At 39.8% G+C, this 17,663-nt stretch overlaps 1 protein-coding gene across 1 annotated transcript in view; it reads left to right on the top strand.

Annotated features, from left to right (window-relative positions):
* The first annotated feature begins 7,280 nt into the window (after positions 1 to 7,280).
* The window catches only part of klhdc3 (kelch domain containing 3), a 32,692-nt gene continuing 22,309 nt past the window's right edge, over positions 7,281 to 17,663 (top strand). The window contains exons 1-8 of the mRNA XM_039784197.1: positions 7,281 to 7,423; positions 9,179 to 9,420; positions 10,685 to 10,861; positions 11,124 to 11,239; positions 11,324 to 11,395; positions 13,281 to 13,494; positions 14,229 to 14,315; positions 16,893 to 17,001. Coding sequence (XP_039640131.1) covers positions 9,267 to 9,420; positions 10,685 to 10,861; positions 11,124 to 11,239; positions 11,324 to 11,395; positions 13,281 to 13,494; positions 14,229 to 14,315; positions 16,893 to 17,001 — 929 coding nt within the window. The 5' untranslated portion in view covers positions 7,281 to 7,423; positions 9,179 to 9,266. The remainder of the gene's footprint in view (positions 7,424 to 9,178; positions 9,421 to 10,684; positions 10,862 to 11,123; positions 11,240 to 11,323; positions 11,396 to 13,280; positions 13,495 to 14,228; positions 14,316 to 16,892; positions 17,002 to 17,663) is intronic.

Here is a 17,663-nt window from a genome sequence, read left to right on the forward strand (position 1 = left end):
TGGGAAGCACAGTAAGCGAGCACACACTGTGTCATACAGGCCTTTATTGTACTTTTCTCTGATGAGTGCAATCTGAAGCCACCCCTCAGGTGGCAGTCAGGCTGAAAGGCTCAGCGGGATGAGGTCACTCCATCATGTGACATCATCGGTTCACATGGCAACCATGCTTAGGCAGCAGGAAGCAATTTTCCCATATCAAAGGTTGAATAACAAAAAAAGCTGTACCTTATTTTTACCCTCTCCAACAGTATCAATCACCTTGAGAGGGAGGTTTAACATTTGACCTGTGATGTCATTCCAGCGGCAGGTTGGGTGCCTTCAAGCCTTCATTTGGAGACTCTGTTGATCTGGCGGTGTGATATATTTCACATACAGGAACTTTAATCATGTGCTGCAGACTGCCTGGAGTGTGTTGCTTGCCTGTACGCTTGACGTCTAAATCTTGAAGTGTTGCCAAGTGGAAAGGCTTGTTAAACATTTGGAATGCAGAAATCAAGAATGAGGTGAACCTACATATTTACATTTCAACATTTACATATCCAGACATTTGATGGATCTGCTCTGTAATCACAATGTACTTCAAAACTTCACGACAGAAACAGCCGAAGAAAACTTGTTTCATCTGAATGCTTTGGGCAAATGGAAAAACATAGGCACGCCAAAGTACATCTTGAGTCATTTTTGAACACCACTATTGCGTTACAGATTAGTTTAATGTTTTGATTGAGGTAATCTTTCTTTGACATTTTCTAATTGGAGGTAAATAAGAAAATACCAATAAGTACACAGACAACGTAGGAAAAAAACGTTCACAGATGTGCTTAGACCTTGAAAAGCAGTGGGGTCAACACTGTGAGGACATCATTATTCTTCACCTCAAAGAGTCTGGATTCAATACAGGACAGGCAAATGTGTTTTTTTTTTGTTTCTTTCCTGCTTTGACATACAAGGTGGCCTCGAGGGTTTTACATAACAAGCTGGACCCACCTGAAAGTTCTGCGTTATTGTTTGCCTCACTCATGTCACCTCCTGTTAGTGGAATGGATGAGCTCATTGCTGACACCAGTCTGAGCTATGCATGGCTTGTTGATGCTAAAATTCTCTAACACTCTAACAAGCACATTGACACCAGTGGTATACTTTTACAAATAGAACTGAACGTTCTATTTGTTATTTGTCTCCAAAGTAGAATGACAATTTGCAAAACATAAAAAAGGAAATTGGACTTTTACATAGGGACATATCATGTTGAAAGGTTCAGTCACTATTTGTGAGCATGAACATCTGTGGTTCCGCCAAAAGACACAACTTGGAGGCTCACTTTGTGGTTTCATAAAGTACTCATGGACATTTTAATTTTAAATAGCCTTTACCTCACTGCAACCAGTGACAAAGCAGAAATTGTTCCTATTTCGGGTATTGGTGCTCACAATGTCCAATTCACTAGGAGAATAACCCAGACTGCTGTCTTTTTTGGCATAGATTGTTGCACACGTGTCTGGATTATGAAAAGCACATGAACTTTTAGGCCAAACTGTTGCTTTAAACAGACAACTTGTGCAATGCTTTGCACATTCCAGGTTAAATATGTATTCATGGAGAGAACACAGAGCATCAAACTGTACTTTAGTCAAGCATCATATGGGGATGATATAGGAGCAGGTGCAAGTGTTCAGATAGGGCGTGGGATAACAATTGGGTTTAAAACAGGTGCTGTGCAATCTATGAAGCAACTGTTCCAACTGTGTGGGGGTGTGGGATGAGGTGGGGCTCTCTTGGGGCAAAAATAGAAAATGAACCACAGAATTAAAGTGGTTCAGATGAAAATACTTGTTGCTGCCAGTTGTGTTTGAAAGACCCTTCGGAATGGTAATTAATATATCCCACTATACATGATGGTAATAAATATCAAGCAAACAAAAAAGAAGCTAAACTGCGTCAATAACACAACATCACAAAAATAAAAAATAAAGAGTAAAACTGTTATGGTAGAATCGAGTGTAATGATGCAGATGGGAAACAACCTTTTTAGCCTTATAGTGAGATTTATTGGGGCTTTAGGGGAGAATTTCCTACCCTTCATTTGGTTTTATTTGTGGACGTGAGAGAGCCACAAACAAACAAACAAACAAAATCACCACAAACACAAAAAAAACGTGCTCCCCGGTCTGTCTAATGGGAGCTCTCTCAACAACTTCCAAAGAGAAGAACAAGCCGCAGAACTGCAGTTTTAATGAAGCTTAGCAAACATTCAACTTTGTGTTGCAGCTCACAGGTAAACTACAGAACTGTCAAAATGGCTTGAACCTACTCTCTCACCAATCCTAACAGCATTTTTGCATGGTTTTATGACCAGAGTGGAAATGATAATACTCTATTAAATCACTCATCTGTTTAGGATTTGAAGCTTTGTCCAATAACCGACCTCCCTGCACGCCCCACATGACTATGCTTATAAAGTATGGCTTGTTGGTTAATTGGTAATTTGAAACATAGCCTTACCAATAAAAAGCTGCGACAAAGTACTAATTTTACTCCGAATTCCGACCAACTTTAAATGATCCATAAGTGAGAAAATTACCTCAGGCAAATACCAATCATCTTCTTTAGAACTCACAGAGAGGAGCTCTGTTCATTTAATAACCCCCAAATTAAAGGAAAATGTATGATTCAATCATCTGGCCACAGAGTTAGATCATGCTCTATGACATCATTCTGGACTGCTTAATGCTGTTGACCTAATCCAGCTATAGCGGAAGTCAAATCAGTACGGTTTACATCCGGGGAATATCTCTGTATATGTAGTAATGCACTGACCTTAGCTTGTAAATGCACTTTTTCATAGTGGTATTTGATATTATGACAGTAAAGACTTAAGAAAGGCAGAGTTCTACCATTTTAGGCAATTGCAACAACACTGTGCTCTAGAGCAACACTGCTTTACCTTACTTTGGGCCTAAGAAATTTAAATACATAGTGGAAACTATGAAAGAACCTCAGGAGTTTGTCGAATATAGTGTAAATTATGACACAGACATTTTCAGGCAAGTACTCCTACTAGTACATACAGTACTACAAGAAGCAGATGAAAATAATGCTGCAAATTCGTCACTAAACTATTACAGTACTTGTTTTAATGTCAACATCAACAAACAAATCATTTCTTTCCCTTTCCTTTCATTTATTGGTTTATTTTTTTATGGAGTTGCTTTTACTGTTCATAATAACAGCACACTCAGGACTTTTATGAGCCATGGTAAAGAGAAAGGTTGACCAAATGAGCCATTTGTAAGTAGAGGCTGTGTTTTACTCTTCCACAAAGCATTGCAAAGCTCTTCCATCACTGGGTTTGCCTAAGAATACCGAACAACAGTTGGTTTTAGCAGTTGCTGTTGACTAGCAGAGCTATGCTGCAGTTGGGCAACTCCTGTTCTCTATGTCAAGGCATAACAACAGACAGACACCACATGTGTTGGCTATAAAGTTTGTAAAACACACCACTAAGCAAATGTGTCAAAGAGTGGCTCAGCAGGGTCAGATGGGTGACGCAATCTGTGCGAATGCTGACAGGTGGGATGGCAGGCCTGACTTTTAAGGCCGAACAGACTGGACGTGACAGATAGAAATTTCTTTTACTGGGCAGGGCTGCACTCTGTTCCTGTGTGATGAGAAACTCCCATTTTGCAACTACTATTTATATCACCTCTGTGAAGAGAGGTAAGGCAAGAGAAACATCTCTAAATGTTTATGTGATTATCAACTACTGGAATAACTCAATAATGGCAGTTGTAAGTGTAATTTTTCAGGAATAAACAAGCCAGCTCTACTCCTTTTCTCTTTTTTAGTGAATACGCAGAATATTTCCAATATTATAGACTGAGGCCAGGCACAAACTCTAATAGGAGAAGGTGTGTGTGTATGTGTGCCTTAGTATAATATTAGTGTATTGTATCCCATATCATTATACAACATGAGGTTTGCATAAACTAGCTCAAAAACAAAACAATTACCCCAAATAACACCCTGTGTCCCAGACATGTGATCATTTAAATAAACTTCTCCAAGCCATTTCCAGAAATTCCTGGGTCCACTTCCAGATAATAACATCATCTAACTGTAACAACAGTACGAGAAAGGACTGCTAAGTCGACAGCTTTTGGGTTCTACAGTTCAGACCGTCAGAATGAATTTAAGATTTTTCAACTGCACCTAACAAGTCCAGATAAAAAACAAAATACTTGAACTGACATGATTGTATCTATAGTGATCCTACAAAAGCAACAAACTACAATGTTTCACTTTTTGAGTGATAATATTTTTAAAATCTACTGCACCCACGGTGTACTGTAACCTGATTTTCAGTGTGTCTGTGGTCTGTAATCACCTATCAGAGGTCCAAGGGGCAGCCCTGGGCAGCTGTCGTTTGGGCTGCCCCAGGCACAATCTTACCATTGTGCATGACGTGCAGCTGGCATGGTGTTGGAATGCCTACACACAATGAATCAATCAAAGCCCCCCCTAAGTGGACCAGACCTGGGCAGTGATACAGGCAGATACATGGCAGCTGTAACATGGCTCCTCAGTGCCATAATCCGTTTACAAGGCTCTACTTTCACTTCAGCCTGACCATTTAGAACCAGGTTGATCAAACCAAAGTACCCACCCCTTTGTAATTCAATGCTTTTAAAACTTAAGTAGCAAAATTAAAGTAGCATGATGTGCCACATTTACAGTGTAGACGTGTGAAACAGGCTGTTTAAGGGGCTCCAGTAAAATTCACTACATGGGAAAGGCTTCAGATACTAAGAAATAGCAAGGTCCACCAGAGCTGTTCACATTTATCCTTGGCCCCATCACCTGGACCACAGTTACAGTAGGATTAGGTCGGATGGATGAAGGCTTTTTTGTTTTCCAACTCAAGCAAGCTGTCCAAGAGCACATTCTTAGTTATTGACAGCATTGAGCTTTAACTGGTGCTTACAAGATGGAGGTCTTTTCTTTAAATTAAACATAAATTCACACGTAAAAACGAATCACTTTGACCGCAATGACTACTTAATGACAACTTGACACTAAAACACTAAGATTTCCAGGGATGCTTCTTGGTAACTAACCATGCTGTGCCAGTCCTCGTGTGTAGCAGGCATGCAGGCAGCCAACACGGAGTATCAGATTATTAAGTGCATTGCCCAAGTGCACCTCAAGCAGACCAACTGGATTATTTGGCCATGTTATCTGACCAATAATACTAGGGTAGGGATCATATTGAGTCTGTGTTTGGGTCTGTGTCAGCCTGCTGACCTCATGAGCAATTCAAAACGTGTGTGACAACGCCATCTACTGCTGTAATTATGTTATTGTGTGTGACAGAAATAGTCACCTAGGTTAATACAACAATAAAGGATGGAGGTTTCATCAGCTAGGGCCATAATAGGGATGTAAGTTTAAGCACTCTCACCCCAAAACTATTTTCCTTCTTGTTATATTTGAATGCTTTTAGATGCCTGAGGAGGTAAAAGTACAAGCGAAAAAAAGAAAAGAAAAAAAATACAGACAAGTCATGAAAAAGCATCATTTTGTGTAACAGAAATATATATATTTTCGTCTGTCTTTTCCCTTTCATCATCTTTCACACCTCAGATTTATATTGGGAACCGATGGGCTTTCCTCACCCCCAGGTTGGGAACCAGCTGTGTTAAACTCCATATTTATATCTTCCTAAAAAGCGGGTACTGTTAGGTTTAAAAAAGTTTAAACTATGCTTACGTTTTTGAAAACAATGTTTAATGTAGCCTGCAGCTAAATCTAATCAAGTAACTACACTAATTAGTATTTGTCTGGCTCACACCGTCTGTAGCTTCTAAAGAATTGATTAGGTCATGGCTGTTATTTAGCATACTGTAGAAGACTCATTGTCCCCACAGGAAAGGTAACTTTTGTCTCTTTTAGGGGAGCCATCCCCAGACGTGATTAAGACAAAGAACGAGTATTGCTGTAGTTTGGAAACAATTGACACGTCTCGGTAAGATCTGTGACCGGGGGTAGCCTCAAGACACTGATTGGGAACATTCACCTTTTCTTTTGAGAGACATCTGACCAATAGGGAAAGATTTAATTTGAGGAACCACGCAGGTACAGGAATAAAGGTGGGAGCAGGAGAATGTATCAGGACTTCAATCTGTGACCCCGAAAGGGAAGCAGTTGGAGTCCGCTGTTTACAGTGTATTGTTTGTCATGTCGCATGGCTGCAATCTGTGTCCCGACAAGGGGAAGCATGTTTGAAGTCTGCTGCTGACAGTGTTTTCATGTTTTATGTTTAATTGTGTCTTGACTGTCGTTTTCATGTTGTTTTATTAAACCATCTTGCTTAATCTTTCAATTCGACCGTCAGCCTCTCCTTCGTCCTCAGAAATCTAAGAACACGTCATTTGTAAATTATCTAACAGTACTGCCCTGGAGCCCCAGACTCCCAAGGCCATGGTTCACTTTGCATCAGTTGGTTTTTGGTAAGGTTATTTCCTCAGCAGACAAATCAAAGTAGAATAGCAGGAAATTGCAGGTGTAACTAATACAGTAACAGTGAATCCATCCTATTCAAGTGTCCCAGTAAGCCAGCATAATACCAGGACCCTGAAACCAAAGCAGCTAAATGGACCTTTGTCATCATTCATTTTATTATAAACATGTGCTTTTCCTAAATATGTCAACATGTTGTCTGTGAAATGACCTATTACAAACTTGTTAGGGAATTTCCATCACTAAAGTACAATATTAATTAAAAATGGGTCCTGCTTTAGCTAATTTTTAGCCCCATATTGTGATCACATGGTAGGCATACTTCAGAGGCACACACTAACTGGCACATGGCAAACCTTGGGCCAGTTAGTGCTATTTCATCAAAGGCTGGTGCCTGAATTTCTGGGCTTAATGTGTAGGCCTAATTATTTAATGGAAACTTAGAACCAACGTAGCTAAGTATGCAGAGTGTACTTTGAAAGTGTACAGTTTGAAAAGACGTAGCCAGAGTCATAGAGATATAATATATGATATGATATATGATAATGTCTTTCTCTATCACTCTGGACTTAGCTAGCTAGGTTAACATTCCTTTGGGCAACGTTTTTCTTGTCAGGTTAGAATAAGTTCTTATTCGAGGAAGATTTTTCATTTTACATAAATGGTGTGAAGGGAATGCAATTTATTTATATAGCACAATTATGACACAAATGCAATTCAAAGTGCTTTACATAAGCATAACTATACAAAACAGAAAATACGACAGGTCAGTATGCAGCCGACAGAAGGTGCTAGTGGACGCTTTTCCTCCCAACACGTGACGAGGGAGTCGGTAGGGACTCCCAGTGTGGATAGCAGCATTGCTTGTCTAAACACCAGTTAACCACAACAAACTTGACAACTGAAGGTAACGTTTGCTTAATTATATTCCTCTATTGACATTGTTGTCTGTTCGCTAACTTTGCCAAGGTTAGAAATAAACGCTGTTGTTTTTACTCTTGCCGGTCGGTTTTATTCATGGATTTATTCAGTTCACGTTAGCTAGCTAACAGCTAAATTAGGTAGCTAACGTTACTACATTTCAGCTGTAACGTTAGCATAGCTAGCAACAGTTTCTCTTGGACAGTTGGTTATCACAGAGCTGGATACAGGAACACTATTATCGTTAGCTACACAGTTATTTTTGAAGATGCCTCTTGTGAGACAAGCGACCCTGATGGTCAGTTACTGTCGCTCACAGGTGTGTGTTATTACTGTCTTAACGTTACAGCTAACGTCGGTTAGCTAATGTATGAGGCGTTGACTGGACTATAGCTAGTAACCGTGTTAAAGCTCAATGTCACCGGGTCTAGATTAGCTTTATCAATCAATTATCTGTGCGTATACAATATACATGGCCAACTGAGACCTATGCAGTAGTATACATCGATGTTCCTAGTCCCAATTTCTACAAAGCCACTGTGGTCAAGTTGTCAGTGCCATGGCTAACGTTAACGTTAGTCATCTGATATCAACAACATCCTGTTCAATAGGTTAGGAGGGTGTAGAAACGGCTTTGTAGCTACGTGACAACTCAGAATGACAACTGCGAAAACTGCTGTTTTATAATGTGACAAAAACTACCGGTGACCGGTTTACTGCAACAAAGATGAGGCAATGTTGCCTTCACGTTGGAACTGTTGGTATTTTGAGAAGTCACTACATGTGTCTTGAGTTTACGTGGCAGCTTTTAAAGCATGCTCGAAAAACAATTACAACGTGTGAGACAAAACAATTACTCTAATACAACTTACATTGCCTGTGGCCTAGGTCTGGCCTGTGTTTCTCCTCATGTTATATTGAATGGTCTTCTGGGGGGTTTATTTATAAAAGCAAACAAAGGTTGGAGGTCAGTGAGTGAGTAAATGAGTCACCAGACAGAATAAGCAGGGGGACATATGGTTTAACAAGAGACAGATTCACTTGCACGAAATGTGTAAATAGTAACTTGTTAATTTAGATTTGTTTTTTTGCTCTTTAACAAGTTTTGTTATATAGAGTTGGATACTTTCTCTGAAAGTATTGAATTACAAGCTTCCATTGAACTGCAGACCTTTTTTTTTTTTTTTTTTTTTACCAAGTCTTGTTTTTGATGTCCTTAACTTCATCAAACATTTTTTAAATTTGCGTGCCTTTCAAACAATCAAACCCAACTGCCCAGATAATGCCAAATGACAGTTTAATTGTTGCTCTCTTTTATACAGAATAGAAACACTATTACCATATTTTATAACCTTTAATCTGAGCACACTAATGTTAAAAGATTACTGAAACCATTTATTTGTAATGATATTGATATGGTATAGCCCAAAAGGGGTGCATATTTATTTATTTATTTATTTGATTCTATTTTTAAAACTTTTGTTGTGCAATGGGAGGTTACAGGGATGAGAGTGAACAGAAAGAAAGAGAGGAGTGGTACGTGTAGGTCTAATCACTTCTTAAAATACCCTCCCAGCAGATAATACAGGGGCTTGTGAACCTGTCAGCAACAGCAGAGCTGAGCAACTCTCAACCCAAGAGGACATGCAGTCCCCCTTCTTTTTGTTCTCCTGGATTGCCCCTCCTAGTTTTCCCCACTGTTCTCCTAAGCAGAGTGCTACTCCTCTTGTTGTGGTCACAGGTTTCAATGGTGTTGGCTTGATGGAATCCAAGCGGGTGGCAGAGTGATGGTCTAAGGACTCGCAGTCACGGAGGTGCTTGCGCGTGGAATGTTGCGCTGGTCGGTGCACCTAGAAGGAGGGCCGCGGAGAGTCAACCATGCTGCTGTGGCGGTGGGGCACAAGGTGTACTCCTTTGGAGGCTACTGCTCTGGGGAGGACTACGAGACACTCCGTCAGATTGATGTGCATGTCTTCAACACAGGTCGGTGGTGAACATGCATGTATATATTGATAAATCCATTGGTTTTGGATTTTCTTAGAAAGTCTAGGAATTGAGGGAATTTGATGTAATCTCTTGTTTTCGGCAGTTTTTTTGCCAGTGTGTGCACTTATTGTGGGATCTCGGATGTTCATCCCTTTGCAGTTTTTTGACCCCGAAAAACAACATCAGTAAATCAAAAAAGTATACAATTGGCAGGTCTCATGAGCACTCTGACTTGTTAATGAAAACAATTTTACTTCAGGACTACACTGGAAACCCCAATGTATGTTTTGTTTTTTTTGTAATCTAATGTCTTATTTGTAATGAAGCAGGAACATATTTGTAGTAAGGATAAGAGTGTTTCAAGACGAGTTTGTTGAACCTTCACCACTTTAACGGTAACTCATTGCAGCTGGCAATTAAAACCCAAGCTTTCCATTGTGGTTTGTGAAATGTTCTCTTTGTTGTTTTTCTGTTGATTTCTCACAAACAGGTGTTTTCTTTAAATGTGCTGCTCTAAACTTTTATAAAACTGCTCCCTTTTCTTCCTTGTAACCCATTTTATATATATTTTTTCACTGTGTGGTCAACCACCTGCTTTAGGGTTTTACACCTTCTTAAAGCAGCTTGAGCCTACCTGCCGTTGCTGTGATCTGTGGCATCAAACCTTGATAAAGATGCCTTTGGCTGATTGAAATGGAAATGGGACCACCTTAGCTATTGTTTCAGTATTTTATCTTGTCACTTGCTTTGTGCTCCTTCTCTTTGATGTATTTTTTTTTACAGCAGACCCTGCTGTCTTCTGAAGTCCTTTTTGATTTCTTTCCTTTTTCTTTACTTGTCTATTTTTTTTTCTTTCAGACATTTAACTTTTTTACCTTATGTTTTGAGCCTCTCAAATAGGTAAAAGGCGAACTGGCAAATAAGCAATTCATCCACATGTTTAACACTTTGTTACATATACAGAGAGTTAAAAGAAACAGGTATTTCAAGTAGCTTTAAGAGCTTGGTGAAATGTCACTGCTGACCTTTTATTTAAGTTTCAAATTTAAATCTCTATCTCCTAATTCTTCCACCATTGTTGCTTGTAATGTTTTATTTCTTTTTAAAAACTTGAACTTGGCTATCTGCAAATGAGGTTACCATTGTACTACACTGTGTTACTGTAGTAAATTTACTTTGGCATTGCACTCACTTATTGCACTTGCAGTTACTTTTCCAACTGTGTATTGAATGAATATACCTTCCTTGTTTTGCACTACAGTGTCTTTGCGCTGGATGAAGTTGCCTCCACTGAGGACAGGAGGACATGAACGCGCCCGTGAAGTGCCATATATGCGTTATGGCCACACAGCTGTGCTATTGGATGATATTATCTACCTCTGGGGTGGGCGTAACGACACAGAAGGGGCCTGCAATGTGCTTTATGCCTTTGATGTCAGTAAGTAGACCTGCATCTAAGTCACACTGTGAAGGGATTGATTGAGGCTGTATTGCCTTTGAGATGCACCTGTTAGATGTTAAGGTCGTGATAGTAAAAGCAAGAAACACCAGTTTTTACATCAAGGAACTGTAACACCTGCTTATATGTGTGATGGTGTTCCATTGCACATGGATAGAAAGTGTTATGTCAGTATTGTAAAATAAGAGGTGAGGTCCCTCGCAAGAGTGCTTTGAGTTAATAAACCTTTTCTACCTCACAGACACCCACAGATGGTTCACACCCAAGATTTCGGGTACTATTCCAGGGGCAAGGGATGGCCACTCGTCCTGTGTCCTGGGGAAGGCAATGTATATATTTGGAGGATATGAGCAGCTGGTGAGTCTTCATCACTCTTCACTGTGGGACTTGCTCTCTAAACATTAAAACATGATTAAATCCGTCTCCTCTGCTGTTTTGTAGGCGGACTGCTTCTCCAATGACATCCACAAGCTGGACACCACAACCATGGTTTGGTCATTAATTAATGCCAGGGTGAGTTAAAAACACCAGTTGTTAATTATTCACAGTTTATAATTTATTAGTTCCTGCACAGATAATGTCGTGCATTGAATGTTTAAGTCCAAAAAAACTATGGACACAAAGCACTCACTCAAAAAAACAAACAAAGATAGAATGGACCGGCAACATGCTCAGTAACATTAAAAGCACTGTTGGAAATCAACAAACCATTGGTTATTTCCGGGGTTGGCAGTACTGCTACACAAGCTCTCAGTGGTCAGATTGGCTGGATACAAGGGCACTTAAATGTAATGCAGCTCCCTGGTAGGTGGCCAAGTCCAAAAAGCCTCCCAGAGGATTTTATACACTTCCCTTTTGGGAAATGCCATTTGTCTGCTCACGTGATAAACTCTTCTAAAGTATATTTTAGACATAGACACCAGTGCCTCAGGTGAACTAGGGACTGTTGGAGAAAGGACTCTACCAGTCCCTCGTTTTAGTTCCTTAACTGATAACATTCATCAACATGTCATCAAAGAGATTAAAGTTTGGTGCTTACAGATTTAGTTGGGCATGTGATGTGACTGAATAATACATTTTTCTGCATGTTCTCAGCCTTGCGTTCCTGCGGAAAACAAGATTACAGGACTATTGGGCTTTTCTGTAAAGTTTACATTTTGTCTGTTATTCCACTCTTTTATTTAATTTCACCAAGTCTGGTCTTATCTTTCCTAGATCCAACACAGAATTGAAGTATTTGAATAATTACAATTAGATTACTGAGCTGGTCTTTTTCAATTTTAACATTATTTGTGTAATCTATTTTGCAGTATTGTATTATTCTCCCGCTACTCTATTTATAAAACAAGTTCAAGAGCCTGCTGGTCTGCATAGCATTTGTGGAAAACAACGGCATCACTTTCTGGAAGGGAAGGCATGTGAAAGGCTTTACCATGGCTATAGGCCATCTAAATACATAGGGAATAGATGCCTTTGTGAGGCAGTTTCATTCAGTGGAAACAGATTGCATATCACTATTTGTTTTTTATTCATAGTTCTCATAGCCTGGTTGACACCAGACCCTTCTCAGTTATAACTGAGAGTGGGTCTAGGCAAGGTTCATTCGCAGCTCATTTTCAAAGGGGCGTTACCAACGGATGCCGCTCAAATGCCTCTGGGCGCAGTTGGATAGTCCTTCAACCAATCAGACAAACGATCCGGGTGACGTAGCAGCGACAGCGGCATCAACGGGTTGCTGCGCTTCGGTGGCCGTCATGTTGAATGTAAACAAAAAGCTGTCTCAAAAAGCTCATCGTGTAAAGCCCGCCTCAACGGTTGTGATTGGTTTAAAGTCCGCCTCAACCGTTGTGATTGGTGCCTCGATTTGGGCTTGAATGGGCTCTTGGCCAGACTGACTTGCAGAGCAAATCTCAAATTTGCCGGAAGTTCGTCAGGGTTTACCCAGGCTATAATTCTATAGTACCCACAGACAGTATCAGGTGCATTATTATTCTAAAATTGGTTTCCCACAAAATGTTATACAATATCCCTATTACTGTACATTATTTCTGAAAGGTTGGTGGTTCCTAAAAAGTGGTTTTGTTTTAGTGTGGCTTTGTAGTTGGTGATTTGGTCCACTAGAGGGCGGTGTTTACCTAGAGTTGCTGGCCAAGAAGCCTCATCTTTGCCAGTGTTAAGATGAAGCTTTATAGCCAGGGACTTGATGAGCCTTGATGAGTTTTGAACTAAAACTAGTTTATGAGGTGCAGGTCAGGTTATGCAGGAATGGTGTAAGTATGTAAGTCACATCCAGCGTCCTTGCTCTCTGTCCTAAATAGACTGCTTTATGTTCTGTCTCTCCACTGAAACGAGGCGTGTAAAAGTATAACGACATCATCTGCTGATCTTCTCTTCACAGGGCACTCCGGCACGCTGGAGGGACTTCCACTCAGCCACCATCATCGGGACAAAGATGTTTGTGTTTGGAGGGCGAGCCGACCGCTTTGGTCCCTTCCACTCCAACAACGAGATCTACTGCAACAAGATCAAAGTGTTCGACGCAGAGACCAACTGCTGGCTGAGCACCCCTTCAACACAGCCGTTGCCAGAGGGACGCAGGAGTCACTCAGCCTGTAAGACACACACACACACACACACACACACACAACACACACACACACACACACACACACACACACACACACACACACACACACACACACACACACACACACACCCCCAAAATCAATATGATGAACAAATTTGGGATCATCACTTTTAAATGCTTACATTGTATTGTAGTGGACTAGTGTCCTAAATTAATTTTATCTGTCTTCTCAATAAGGATTTAACCCATAATGCATTTAGAGATAAGAATTCTAAGCCACAACAGCTCAATATGAGGATTTTCTCACAACACACATTTCTGAATAACCTGGTTGTTAGGAAATTCTTTTTAGCGAGGTTAATGATCTGACACTTGTCATTAAACAAATGGTTCTCTCAGTTTGAATTATCTGAAATAATGTTTTTAAGAGGAAGAACTTGAACTTGTGGCATCATTTCAGATTTTCTCACTGTGATGATTCTTTTGTACACATATTGGAATCATTTTCCAGTGTGACCTTTCTCTTTCATTCTCAAGCATGATTAGTTTTTTTATTGTTTGTGTAGTGAGAGTATAAACTGTATTCATAGTTCATTTTCATTTATTTAGTACAAGATTGCATTTTTTTTTTGCCCACGTTGATTAAACAAATCCAGCTAATTTAACGGATTCACATAGTTCCATTTACTCTGCTGCAAATGTCAGTGACCTGCATGATAGACCATAAAATAACTTTTTTGTTTTCCTTTGTGTGTTTAGTTTCCTACAATGGGGAGCTGTATATATTTGGCGGATACAATGCACGCATGGACCGGCACTTCAACGACCTCTGGAAATTCAATCCAGGTGATCACCATTTATTTATGTCAGATTGGGAGAACAAGTTAATTGTGCCCAGTAATATTGGTTTTAGGGCTGCAACAACGAATCGATAAAATTCGATTACTAAAAAAGTTGGCAACGAATTTCATTATCGATTCGTTGTGTCGCGCAACTATTACGCCACTCAGTCGCGGAGATAAAAAAAATTTGAGTTGAGCGCAGAGAGGAGCAGCGCGGAGCGAAAGAAAGGAAAAAAAGAGCAGAGCGGGGGTAGAGGAAATACGGAGAGAGACCCGTAACGTTGTTCTGAAACACACGGCGGAGGCAGAGAAATCAGTACGACCTAAGTCATCCAAGGTGTGGGAGCATTTCACACTAAATAAATCAAAAACGTGTTAATTGCAAGATAAGAAAAAGCGACACGGCATGGCACGGGCGCACCACGGTGATGAGTCAGCACCTAAAACGTAAACATTTTGGAGTCTTTGATGAGGAGGAAGAGAGTTCAACAGCAGGGTGAAGTCACTACACAATCCTACTTCTGTTCCGTTCTGAAGTGAGGAACGCAACGTCCCTCCAGTAGCTTCTTCTAGTGCTGCCGTTTACTCGTTATCCAGCTGACTAGCATGACAAGCTAGCGTTAGCTCGTTAATAACAGTAGTAAAGCAGGGGTGGTATAGTTTGCAAGACTAAATTAACGGTTTTATTCACTCGCCTTTTTTGGCCCATTCATTTTCAATCTGTCATGTATATATTATGTGCTTTGTCCCATATCAGTTATTGTTGACAAATATATTAGTGTGTGGTGTATAAATGAACGTAACTTGCACTTACTACAATGATGGTAATAATTTAGTGTGTGTCTGTCTGTCTGTCTCTGTGTCTTGTCTGTATCTGCTATTTGGGTTACATACCTTTACACAACTATTAACTAAAACAACAAGTATGTATGTATTGAGTTGATGTAAATTAATGCTTTTTTGTTTTTTTTATCCGATTCATCGATTAATCGAAAAAATAATCTACAGATTAATCGATTGTTAAAATAATCGTTAGTTGCAGCCCTAATTGGTTTTGATCTACCAGCATTGATGACGGTTTACCTCATATAGAGAAAATGCAGCACTGGCAGTGAGTGCTAGCTCGTGTTGACCCACTTTACTCCTCCTCCTCCTGTAGATAGTCATGTAGACAATCTTCTCCTCCCTCATTGAATTCGTGATAGTGGCTGGCTGCTCCCTTTTCACTATGCCGAGTGTGGAAAACAGATAACCAGTCTTTTTGCCAGAAACGCACAGATAAAAAAACTGACGTTAAATTATTAAACGTCTCTGGTGTTTTTACAAATGTTGCCAAATTGATTTTTAAGTCATTTTAAGTGTTTTCCAGAAGAAACCTTGTGCTTTTGCTCCAAACAAAGCATTGTTGTCATAGCTGCAGCAGAACAAATGGGGTATATATTCGTTGTCAATATATTGTGCCATTGGTGTGTGAACGGCCTGAATGTTTATCTGATGAGTAGGTGGCACTTTGTGTGTGTGTGTGTGTGTGTGTGTGTGTGAATGGTGCCTGTGGTGTAAAGTGCTTTGAATGGTCGCTAAGATTAGAAAAGCGCTGTATAAATGCAGTCCGTTTACCATTGTCTTAAATGGTGTTAAAATAGCACTATACACTGGTTATATTTGTTTTATGATCATCTTCATATTATGAAAGAAATTAAAGTTTTGAATACAGTGCATGACAGTAGCTTGAAGCCCAATGCACAAGTTATTAAAAATGTACTTGGACTGTGGCCTATTTTTTCCCTGCTCCTGTCTCTTTTAATGATAGTCATTGTGAAAACTGTTGCAGCACATGTGGGCATACTAATGTGTATCATAACAGTTAGCCTAGACTTACTGATCTTAAACCTTTCCAGTTTAAAGCCCATCACACGGTATTTATGGATAAAATACTAGGTATACTGTAGCTGGAGAGTCTTGTATTGGGTGATCTGGTGTTAACCATTTAAACCTGTGCTTTGCCGTCCACCAGATGGCAGTACCTCAGTTCTAGTCCTATTACTCAACAAATTCTGAATTTCTTGTTGCTATAGAGATGCAATGATGCTGTTGGCTCTGAGAGCGTGAGACTACACATTACATCCTTATATGGAACAACTGAGAGAGCTTCATCATTGTCACTCATATTGCACTTCTGCAGAGCAGAAGAGAGGATTTGTTTCTATTTCTAAAGTTACATATTCAATTGAAGGTTAGGTTTTGTCTGCTTGCTTTAATTGCTGTTTTCATAATCCCTTATCCCTGGGCCTTGGGTTTGTGGTCAAATATAGCAGGAAGCTGAATGAACTGCAGGCACAATGGGAAGCAATAGTAGGTTTATGTAACTTAAAGTGGCCGAGGGTTTGTATAGGAGCTATGTTGTAGCCCACACATAACATTTGTTGTGCTAAAGATCCCTCTTTTGAGCTAGGATGTAATCTGAAGTTTTACTGAGAGTCTTCCATCTTGAAAGATTCAGTCTCTTTTTTTTTTTTTTTTTTTTTTCTATCATGTCTAAATATTGCTATCTCAACTTTGTTCTTGTGTGTACACACTACAGAAGCCTTTTCCTGGAAGAAGGTAGAACCGAAAGGGAAAGGCCCATGTCCACGGAGACGACAGTGCTGTTGTATAGTTGGAGAACGAATTATCCTCTTTGGAGGAACCAGGTAAGGCACACAATATTACCACTTCAAAACTTCCAACAGTAATTTTCCTTTACACTGTTAAACTTGCATATTATTCTATCTAAAGGGTTCATATGTAGAATGTAATTAAGGATGCTCCCAAATATCTTCTCTGTTAGGTTTCCTCAGTGATTATTCTTGTGGTAAAATTCTTCTTTTTAAGATTAGTTTTTTAATTCTTAAATAATTAATTAGTAATTAAGGAATTTGTTCTTTATGAATATAATATTGCATCTAAATTTATAAATGTGTATATATACATGTAGCTGCAAAAGAGTTTGATCTGCACTGTTGTAAGTACACTTTGCAAATATAACTCATTACTTTACTCATCTTCACCTGAATTAACCACTTACCAAGCCCAGCCACAGTGTTGCGTGCATTGTCGGGGACACGTGCAGCCACTTTCCTGGAACCGTTTGCACTCTGTGTGACCAACATAAGTCTGCAGCTGTCAGAGGAGCCCAAGCCTGTCTTCATATCATCCACCTGCAAGGCTGTCAGCTGTGTGTCTACCTGGCATATTGTGGCAGACATACTTTGAGTCTATTACTTCAAGAAGTAGCTGGAAACTAATGTTACAAACACTGTAGTTCACAAACAAACATTACAAAGCAAAGAGCAATGAGGAGACTTTCAATGCT

Source organism: Perca fluviatilis, chromosome 19 (assembly GCF_010015445.1).
Source record: "Perca fluviatilis chromosome 19, GENO_Pfluv_1.0, whole genome shotgun sequence".
Lineage (NCBI taxonomy): Eukaryota > Metazoa > Chordata > Actinopteri > Perciformes > Percidae > Perca > Perca fluviatilis.